General features: G+C 33.6%; 1 protein-coding gene across 1 annotated transcript; it reads left to right on the top strand.

The window, feature by feature from the left end:
* Positions 1 to 2,417: 2,417 nt before the first annotated feature.
* On the top strand, positions 2,418 to 10,110 carry LOC114416865 (protein SPA1-RELATED 3-like). Its single transcript, XM_028381904.1, has 8 exons — positions 2,418 to 2,486; positions 2,810 to 3,795; positions 3,972 to 4,129; positions 4,718 to 5,678; positions 5,936 to 6,082; positions 6,172 to 6,483; positions 9,251 to 9,310; positions 9,677 to 10,110. The coding sequence occupies exons 2-8, from the start codon at positions 3,208 to 3,210 to the stop codon at positions 9,863 to 9,865; spliced, it is 2,415 nt and encodes an 804-aa protein (XP_028237705.1). The 5' UTR covers positions 2,418 to 2,486; positions 2,810 to 3,207; the 3' UTR covers positions 9,866 to 10,110.
* The last annotated feature ends 758 nt before the right edge of the window (positions 10,111 to 10,868 follow it).

Below are 10,868 nucleotides of genomic sequence, written 5' to 3'. Positions count from 1 at the left end.
ACGGGCGACAAATGGTGGTCGAAGGAATGGTGGGAGGAAGTTGGAGAATCTAATATGTTAATTATATTTATGATAACGGATGAATCCAATATGATTAAAAATATTGGTCCATAATGAAACACCAATCAAGGTGATCCTCCATAGCCTTGACCCAAATCAGATAGTGTAATAGTGTCAAACTTAGAAACCGAACTAACTAGTAGGGGTGGGTAAGCGGGCTAGCCCGCCCCGTGTAAGGTTCGCCCACATAAGCCCACATTGGCAGCGGACCGGGTCAGTCCGCTCCGCTTCTTACACGGACCAAATAAATTGGTCTGCCCCTGTCCCGCGGGTCAAACGGGCTTAATTTTAAAAGAATTTCAATTTTAATAAAAATACAATACAATTAAATTAAAGTTCAATACAAATGTAAATAAAATCTCAATAATTAATGAATTACATCAATAAAATAAATAATGTCTTAACAAAAGAAAATCCAAGCAATAAATCTAAAATATGAAATTTAAACATCTCCAACAACAAGTGATTTCATATTTGAAGTAGCTTGAGCCTTCTCCATCTCCACATCTTCATCTCCTTTTCCTAAAACTCAAAATAATAATAAATATTAGAATAAAGTGTTCTTAGCCTGCTACAATGATTACTACTAAATATGATGTGAGCTATTTTTTATAATAAAAATATATTGAAAAATCTTTAAAAATATTTATTTAATAATTATTTTTGGTTTAAATGATAAGAATTGATATTTTTATTATTTATGGCTTACAGATATGAAAATGATAAATTAAAAGAGAAAAAGATCAAGAAAATATCAAAAAGGATGATTTTTAACATGTTATCACTTATCTTTTTTATCTTAATCTTTTATTTCTGTTATCTTTTATTTTTCTTATCTTATCATTTTTTATCTTTATCATCTTTTAATTTAAATCTTTTATTTTTATCTTTAAATCTTTATCTTATCTAATATATTTCTTTATCTGTTAGTTTAAAATAAAAGTTTAAAGTGAAAAAGAGAAAATCAAACCTAATATAATTGGATCAGGGTCACACAAATCAAATCTAATGCGGGTTGTGGGTAACCCGCGGGCCAAACCCGCATAGTCCATGAGTTAAGCAAGGTGGGTCCAAAAATATGACATAATCATGGACCATTTAAAAAAATTGATCCATAACCCGCACGAATCATGAACCCTGCAGGCCAATTCATGGACCATGCCCCGTTTATCCATCCCTACTCACTGGTTTGTGAGCTCTCGGAGCTCTCGCCAGCCAACAGGTTCAAATAAAAATCCGTTGTTTGATGACATATAATTTAGGATGTCCACAACATTGTTCAAAGCAATTGCATATTGGTTAACAAAGAATCTCCTTACAAGTTTTCCCTCCACGGTCCACACGCCAGTCTTTGACAATTAAATATCTAAATCCTTAATTAATCAATGATTACTCCTGTAATCATGAAACATTTATTACTCCTGTTTTTGGTCACATACCACGAGATCTTAATAAAATATTCTCCAGCAGTACACCTTGGGATAATGCAAGTTAGGATACCACAATATTTTTTGGGTTATTAAATTAATTACCATGGGCATTTACTACTGGTTTTAAAATTCCTTACACCATGTGTCCTAATTGTTTATATCCCTAAACCTTGTTGAGAGGTAAGGCCACGGTAATGCCACGTAGTTTAAAGCGGAAATAAATAACCAATAACATGAAGAGCTCACGCTCGTGGCTAAAGCTAGTGGGTGAGAACTCGGAAAGCAAACACAAAAAAATGCTTGGATAATTATTTTAACAAAAAATTATGAGAGAAAAAATAAAAATAAAATTAAAATGAGTTAAACTTTTTTATAAGTTAATTAATTTATAAAGCCCTCCCATTTGAATTTTTTAAAAGCTGATTTTAAGAGATATATAAGATAATTTTTATTTATTAAAAATACTCATATATTTTATTTTCTATAAATTTATTTACAAATATCCAAATAAAATTATAGGATATTGAAAGAGACTCAATGTGAAAAAGGTCAGAGAATGCGTGAAAAAACTATTTCCCTTTTTTTTCATTTGTTAAGATACAATGTTCTTTTCTTTTTACCCGTTCTATTAAAGGATCTTGATTCTTGAGTAGATAAAATTATTAACAATAAAAGATTTTCTTAGTAATTTTAACACAATTATATTTTTAATATTTCTATTTCACACCACTAATTAAACTAAAAACATGTTACACATTGAGAAAATATAGTAATACGTTTTATTTATTTATTTTTACCCGGGGAATGTCTTTTTTGTTTCTGATTTTTGGTCGTTTCATACTTTAATTTTCTTTTTTATATATATAAAAAATATCTTTTGAAGTGTGTTGCTTTTTAAATGAAGTCATGTGGGTAGGTTCAGTGTTTTGCAAGTACAACTAGAAACTAGAGAGTTTGGTATAGCTTGGTCTAGTAGAAACAGAACATACTTCTATGGTGATAATACCTCTCTCCCTCTTTCTCTCTCCATATATCTCTGGTGAACATTTGGAACCAAATGAGAAAATTTTGATCCTTTTTTGAGGGCCAATGTTGTTTTTCCATATTTTCGAGCTATCTGCGCCATAATGGAGAAAAATCTATATCTAAAATTAAAAAAAAAATAAAATGTATAATTTTTTTTGGTTGGATTCTCATAATATTTTCCAATGTTGCCCCTTAAAAAAGTTTCTTTTTTGACTTCTGTTGAATTGTTTTTTGTTTACCAGGATGAATTGCATGCTGATAAAGTTCATGAATTCACGTTGGTAACTTTGCAGGAAATTTTGTCAATGCGTTCTGTGGCAACAAACTGAGAAATTGGTCTTGATTCTTGAAGTTGGCCTACTGAGTATATCTTTGTGGCACGAGTGTGATACATGTTGGATAATTACCGTACAGTATATACATTGGCATTCATGTAACTCTTAATGGATGAAAATGAATGGTTGTTCTGCTGGGTTTCCTTGGCAGAATATTTTCATTTCTAGAGCCTTAAATTGTTTTGGAGGCTTTGATAGGTACTCACAAAGGCTTTTCAAGATTCTAGCTTCAAAAAACCAAAGAGACAGGGTTGTGTTTGCTCAAGGTGATGAGCATAAAAACCTTGGTGGTTTTTTTGGTGTATTTGAGGATAAAGTAGGGGTTGAACTTGAGACCCTTTTGTTTGTGCTATAGAATGGGTGATATTAGCTTGAGGCTATGGTTGGATAAACCTGAACGATCAGTGAATGTCTTTGAATGCTTGCACATATTCAGGGAAATAGTAGAAATTGTTCATGCGGCTCATTCTCAAGGAATTGTTGTTCATAATGTGAGGCCCTCCTGCTTTGTCATGTCAGCTTTCAACCATGTCTGGCTTATCGAGTCAGCGACTTGTTCACATTCTGGATCAGATACATTAGAAGAGGCTGTTGAGATCAAAACTCCAACACCTACCTCTATCCATGATATGCATCAGCGGAGATGTTTAGGAAGTGAAGATTTTGTGCCTGTCAAGACTTCAACAGCTTCTTTGACAGACTCCAGTTGCATGTTGTCAAGTGTGGTGTTTCTGGCACCTGCATCATCAGTTGATGACACAGAAGAAAATAAAATGAAAAACAGGAGAAAGGATGAGGAAGTTGCAGGAAAGAAGCAATCATTTCCAACAAAACAGGTACTGCAGATGGAGACAAGTTGGTATACTAGTCCTGAAGAGGTTGCTGGTACTTCTTTGCCTTCCTGTGCTTCAGACGTTTACCAGTTGGGAGTTCTTCTTTTTGAGGTTCACAACAGAAATATACAAACCATGTTTATGTTGCTAGATTTTAGTTGGATCTTTTTTATCTGATTTTTCTTCTTTTTCATGTTATTCCAATGGAATTATAAAGTTTTCACAGACCCTTTGTTCTTATTTTCTATTTCAATTTATGCTAACTTGAGTATTGTACTTGTGATCAGCTATTTTGTCCACTCATCTCAAGAGAAGAAAAGAGAAGAACCATGTCCAGCCTAAGACATAGAGTTCTTCCTCCACAGTTACTTTTAAAGTGGCCTAAAGAAGCTTCATTTTGCTTGTGGTTATTACATCCTGAGCCTAATAGTCGTCCAACAATAGGGTAAATTCTCTTCATCACATGCCCTTTACATATGAAATATCCAAATTATTTTCACATGTTCCAATTACCTTCCACTTGTATGCATTGTTTTCTTTTTCCTTTCTGTTATGCATCATGCTTAACTGTTCATTGGAAGGTTGACATTCGGCTAATTGGCTAATAATTTTGAATAAATTAAGATCTTCAAGATGGTTTTTCATAAGGACCAACACTGAATTTAGGTCTTGAGATTATTTATAGTTTAGGGTTTGTGATCTGCATTTCTCCTTGATGGATTCAATATGGAGTTTGTCTTTTAGATGTTCGATCATGGATAAAAGTAGTACAACCAAACACACAGGGAGAAAAGATCGAATGTAGAGATTGAGTGGGAAACAAAACAGGAAAGAGAAACTGATTTTGCATAATTGAAGATGATATGCAATCAATCAAATAGCATGTAGTACAAGTAATCTCAATCAAATGACACTTTTCATCCTTAGTGATGCCATCTGAGTGATGTCTCAACAATGTTCATCTAAATTTCTGTGATTGATTCTACATCATCATCATCATCGTTATCATCATTATTATTTTATTGTGCTGTAGGGAGTTGTTGCAGAGTGAGTTTCTTAATGAACCAAGAGATGATATAGAAAAGTGTGAAGCAGCGGTAGAAATTGGAGAAAGGATAGATGACCAGGAGTTGTTGCTAGAATTCCTTTCGTTAATTCAACAGAAAAAAGGGGAAGCTGCTGAGAAGTTACAACATACTATCTCATTTTTGTGTTCAGATATTGAAGAAGCGACTAAGCAGAAAACTGTATTTAAAGAGATGACAAGCACTGAACTAGGGAGTGATGATTGTTCAACATCAAGTTTCCCATCCATTACTGTTGTTGGGAATGAGGATTCTGCTTGTCTAGGGACCAGAAAACGGGTCAGAACTATTCCGTGTGTTGATGACACTGACACTGAAGGATGTGAATGTGATAGTAACATGGTTGATGATCAGAAAAATGACATGAGTATTCTTTCAAAAACTCCACGGTTTTTGAATAATTTAAAGAAACTAGAGTCAGCATACTTTTTGACACGATGCAAATCTGCCTATTCCTCACGGAAACTTGTGGTTCAAGATTCACCTATTGATATTACTGATGAAAAAGGGTCTGTTGTTGTGGCTGAAAGGAATTATGCCAATAAAGTAGAATTAAAAGAGATGTCCAGGGAGGGCAAAAGTCCTTGGACAAATCCTTTCCTTGAGGGTTTGTGCAAGTACCTATCGTTCAGTAAGTTGAAGGTTAAGGCTGATCTTAAACAAGGGGATCTTTTGCAGTCTTCCAACCTGGTATGCTCACTCAGCTTTGATCGCGATGCAGAATTTTTTGCTACTGCGGGAGTAAATAAGAAGATTAAAGTTTTTGAATGTAACACAACCATAAATGAGTATCGTGATATCCACTATCCAGTAGTGGAGATGGTTAGCCGGTCAACATTGAGTAGTACATGTTGGAATACTTACATCAAGAGTCAAATTGCTTCGAGTAACTTTGAAGGTGTTGTACAGGTAGGCCATCACATGAGAAATTATTACATGATTTTGGACCATTGTGATCCCTATCAATTTCCACATGACACATAGTCGAGCTTTATTAATTCTTTTTTGTAAATTAAAAAATTAGGCTGCTGTCACGTAGAGATTAGCCAAGACCATAGTTATGTGATGGTTCTGACTTCGGAACTATGTAATAATTTCTCGTCAACACATATTTTGTCTATGATTTCCATACCATTAATTGTTCCTTACCATTTATCTTGTTTCAGTTATGGGATGTGACAAGAAGTCAAGTGCAGTCTGAAATGAAGGAGCATGAACGAAGGGTATGGTCTATTGATTTCTCATCAGCAGACCCAACATTGTTAGCAAGTGGGAGTGATGACGGTTCTGTCAAGCTATGGAATATCAATCAGGCAATCAGACCGAACATTCTTTAGCTTGTTTTATGTGTTTAATCTAGATGCATGATGGATTGTTTCCCTCACATGTGCTTTTACTGCAGGGAGTTAGTGTTGGTACCATCAAAACAAAGGCAAATGTGTGTTGTGTTCAGTTTCCCCTTGATTTTGCTCATTTCCTTGCATTTGGTTCAGCAGATCACCAGATATATTACTATGATCTTCGCAACCTGAAAGTGCCTCTTTGTGCAATGGTTGGACATGATAAGACAGTGAGCTACATCAAGTTTGTAGACACCATGAGCCTAGTCTCTGCATCCACAGATAACACATTGAAGCTTTGGGATTTGTCCATGTGTGCTTCTCGAGTTATAGACTCACCAATTCAATCATTCACTGGTCATAAGAATGTTAAGGTACATTTGTTGACAACAGTAATTTGTCTCTTCTCTGGAAAATGAAGAAGCTTTGAAAAAAAATATATTTTAAGGAATGGTATGTTATTACTAGGAATATAGATTATGGCACTTTGTTGGTATGTTAACCAAAACATTGTTTAGAATGACATAAGGTGCCAACCACCCATAAGTGATTGGTGGTATTGGCCAAAGTCACTGTCCACCATTAAGTGCTAATAGGTACATAAGGTGCCAACCACCCATAAACTATAAGTGATGGTGAAATGTATCCAAATTCCTATAGTTATTAGATTCCATCTTAAAACAATCGATATTATTTAACTGAAATTACTAAACAAGTATATAAACCACACCCTAGTAACTGAGGTAGGTGATGTGAGATTTTTTAACATATACCCTCGTTCAAAGATGCTTGCTTGACCAAATGATATGATAGAAACTGTTGAAATGGTGGAGATCCCTACCACAAATCATGGAAGCAATGAAAATATACTATAGGCTTTCATATCGTCATATTAAAAATAGGCCAACTGGCCTAACCCCTAAAAGTTGGCTCAGAGGAGGAGGATTTTCAAATTTTCAAGGAGTAATTTGACCACATTTCTAAACAATGTGGAACATCTTAACACATATCCTTCATGCTTAGGATCAAACATTTGGTATGTGAATTTTGCAAGACTGAACATCAACTAATGGTTCAACATTAAGACTAAATAGGCTTTGATACTATGTTAAGTTTCATCTTAAAGCCAATTGATATTAAGTGAAGTTGTCCAATAAGTATATAATAATATAAACTACACCCAATAACTGAGGAAGGCAACATGGGACTTTCCAACTCCAGTGATTAGCAATGGTGGTTGAAGCCATTTGCCAATGGGAGACATAGCTTGATTATTGATTCAACTTGGAAAGGATACCCTAACATGTTTCCTAAGCTTAGATGGTTCTTTGTTGAAAAATTACAAATGAGAAAGATGAGTAACCTAGAAATGCTTAAAAAGATTAATAAACTATATTGTAGCACATATAGTAGAGAAAAAGGCTAGAGATAGTGTAGAGACCACTTGTTTTAGATTCAACTCTAGTTATCTCTTCCAAGATTTGGTCTTGTATAAGAAAAGAACCAATAGTAAAGGTGTTCCAACCTTGTCTATGAGATTTGTTAAGATAACACATCTGAGGTATTGTTTGATTTGCTGCATGATTGCTCTGTCATGGTTTTTTTCATTAAAAGGTGCCTCAATGCATTAAGGGAGAAGGGTGTTTATAAAATATTCTCGGTCTCAAATCCTAAGCGATGTGGGACTTTTTGACATACCGTAACAAAAGGTTATAAAACAATTTAGAGAATAGTTTGACTAATTAAAATGAATTGAATGGACAATCATATACAAGTTTCAAAATATAAAGGCAATGATGGAGAGGTGAAGCTTATCAATGTCAATAGGGAATACCTTAAAGCCATTGGATGTCAGTGAGAATTGTATGATGTCGTGTTTTGGGGGATAATAATTTCAACAAAAGGGAAGGATTACTAGCTGAATGATTACAAACACCATAATCCAAAATCCAATAGGTGTAGAATGAGACAAACCATAGAATTACCATAGTAAACTACAATGGCTAAGGAAGAAGCTTGTTGGGATGCTTTAAGTTGAAGGTATCCTTTATTGTCCCTATGCTCGTGAATATTTATTTGCATCATTTTAATATTTTTATTTCATAGAATCGTTCATCAAACCTCTTTGTGTCCACATGCCTTGGCATTGTCGAGAAAAAAATTAACACTTGGTTGAAACAACTCATACCCTACTACTTCATTGCAATGTTCTTTGATTTTGGAGTAATACTATTATAGCGTGTTAATTGTCCAATCACATACCTTCCTCCATGCTTTAGAACAAAGTCCTCATTCTTTATTGTTCCCTCACAAAGAACTATACTTTGTTCCTCTCTAATCTTCAGTTGTACATATTTTGTGATATTACATGAGTATTGACAAATATTGTGCTAAATCTCTCAAATGCATTTTTCTTGCCTACTCATGCCTTCATAAAGGTTGTCGTTTCTATTCTTCTACACTTATAGTATGTGTTGATGATATTACCATATAGCTTTTATCATAGAATTTGGGAGCTTTAGGAAAAAGAAGCATTAACGATGACGAGTATTGTTCCACCATGTTTGTAAACTTTCAAACCTGAATTGCCTCTTATATTCCTCCGGTTCCACCAACTTGAGTCATTCTCAATTCTCATTTGACCAATTGCCTCAACTTGTACCTCCTTCCTCTAATCCTATAGACTTATCTTTCCCCAACTGAGCTTCTGAGTATGTCACATTCACTTGGGCTTTTCTCAACTCTTCTTGTTGGGGCTTCTATCGGTCTTTTCCTCATATTCACCAAACCATTATCGGATACATCCATTCTTTGTCTTTGGTCATATATTTGTTTCTCAATATGTGCTACTCCAGCTTTTTCTTGTATATTACATAAAAAAAAACTTTTTCTTGTATATATTCATTCTTGGTCTTTGATCTTATATTTTTGTATTTGTTAATGGTGTAGCTCGTTTTGTTGTGGTGTTTGAGATCCATATATTCAAAATTAATTGTTGACCCTGCAAGTAGGTGACTATGTAGTGAAAGTACAAGCATTATATGCAAATTTTGGGCCATTTGTAATTAATTTCAGCAAATTTTTATGTATTGTATTTAAATTTCTGTGGCAATATGATGATGCACCTTCGCTTTGTTGCAGAACTTCGTGGGGTTGTCTATATCTGATGGTTACATTGCTACTGGTTCAGAGACAAACGAGGCAAATTGCATTTTTCTCTCTCATCGATTTATTAATTATCATTGATATATAATTGTTACTGAGTTCCTTTTATTTGATTTTTAAAAATGTTACACTAGAAGATATTGCTTTTGCATACCTTTTTGATAGATTCTATTATAGATCAAGTTGTTAGAAATATAGGAACTGTTTGCATGAGAAGAGAAAAGACAATATATTTCACTAATTCCACTAGTCAGGACTATGAGTAATACTGATCTTATATGGTTTGAACCACTAACCTTATACTTCTATCTATACTAGGGTTTTGATCTAAAACAACCAAACTTCATGCATTTTTTCTTGAATTGCATTGTATTAATTAAGGTCTTACTCTATGTTAATTAGGTGTTCATATACCATAAGGCTTTTCCCATGCCAGCATTATCTTTCAAATTTTACAGTAGTGACCCTCTTTCTGGGAATGAAGAGGATGATTCGGCACAGTTCATCACTTCTGTTTGTTGGCGCGGTCAGTCATCCACCTTAGTGGCTGCAAATTCCACAGGAAATGTCAAAATTCTGGAGATGACTTAAGTTGGTCTTTAGTTGGGAATAATTTTCTACATTAGGTTACAGAATCATTGTTCATGCATGGTTAGCTTTGTGTTGCTGGAAAAGGCTATAGAGAAGCGTATACAAATTCCATGATTACGGTGTCTAAGGTGTGAAAGTTAAAGAACTTACGCACTATGTGGAAGCTTATGCGAATGGGGCAAGAATCATGTGTACCATCAGATTTAGCAATAAAAAAAGGAATGGACAGGATTTGTTGATGTCTACCAGTTTGGGGGATATTTGTAAAAAATAAGGTTATTGAAAATGTTTTTGTGTAGTGAAAAAATGTTTCTTATTTGTTTGGTAGGCGCTAGCTCGATCCGGCTACAACGCTTTGTTCTGTCTTTATTTTTTTAAGGTTGTTTTTGTTAACAAAAAAGGAAGAGGAAAAAATAATTGAAAATAGAAGTGAGTAGAGGTCGAACTCACATTTCATTGACCATTCAATAACCAATTAAGCAACTATAAATATTTTATAAATTTTACATGTTATGTAATATGTTTAATTGCACTTAAAAAAAATTATACATTATTTCATAAGTTTTAATCATAAGATTATATGTTTAACTTTTATTTGAGCATGCAACATTAAGCTAAATACATTACAATTAAGCTTATATTTTTTTTACTACCTACAAAGTTTGTTATTTTGATTTTGGTATCCAAACAATAATTTTTTTTAGTTTAGTATATCATATACTTTTATTTTTTTATTATATTATTTATCGTTAATTGATAATTTGAGTAACAGTGTTTTGACATCATAGTCCATATCATTCAAAAATCATTGACTTAGGATAACTTTTTCAAAAGAAAAAATTTGTCAAAAATCAAACAAAAATAAAGGTTAAGAGGAGTGTATTCAATTAGGATTTGAAAAGATTTCAAAAGTCTTTTTATTTGATAAAAACTCGTGTAATTCAATCAAGATTTTTTTCAACTTAAAAAAGACTCCTTATCTTTATTTGTTATCTTTTTTCAT

The sequence above is a fragment of the Glycine soja genome, chromosome 6, assembly GCF_004193775.1.
Source record: "Glycine soja cultivar W05 chromosome 6, ASM419377v2, whole genome shotgun sequence".
NCBI lineage: Eukaryota > Viridiplantae > Streptophyta > Magnoliopsida > Fabales > Fabaceae > Glycine > Glycine soja.
The sequence above is the reverse complement of the archived record's forward strand: the minus strand, read 5'-3'. Positions and strand labels throughout refer to the sequence as shown.

Bases quoted from the DNA above. Each gene is read 5' to 3' on its own strand.
- LOC114416865 (XM_028381904.1), top strand. From the start codon at position 3,208: ATGGGTGATATTAGCTTGAGGCTATGGTTGGATAAACCTGAACGATCA. The intron at 4,130-4,717 runs GTAAATTCTCTT...ATTGTGCTGTAG, and splicing joins AATAGTCGTCCAACAATAGG to GGAGTTGTTGCAGAGTGAGT. The intron at 6,484-9,250 runs GTACATTTGTTG...GCTTTGTTGCAG, and splicing joins CTGGTCATAAGAATGTTAAG to AACTTCGTGGGGTTGTCTAT.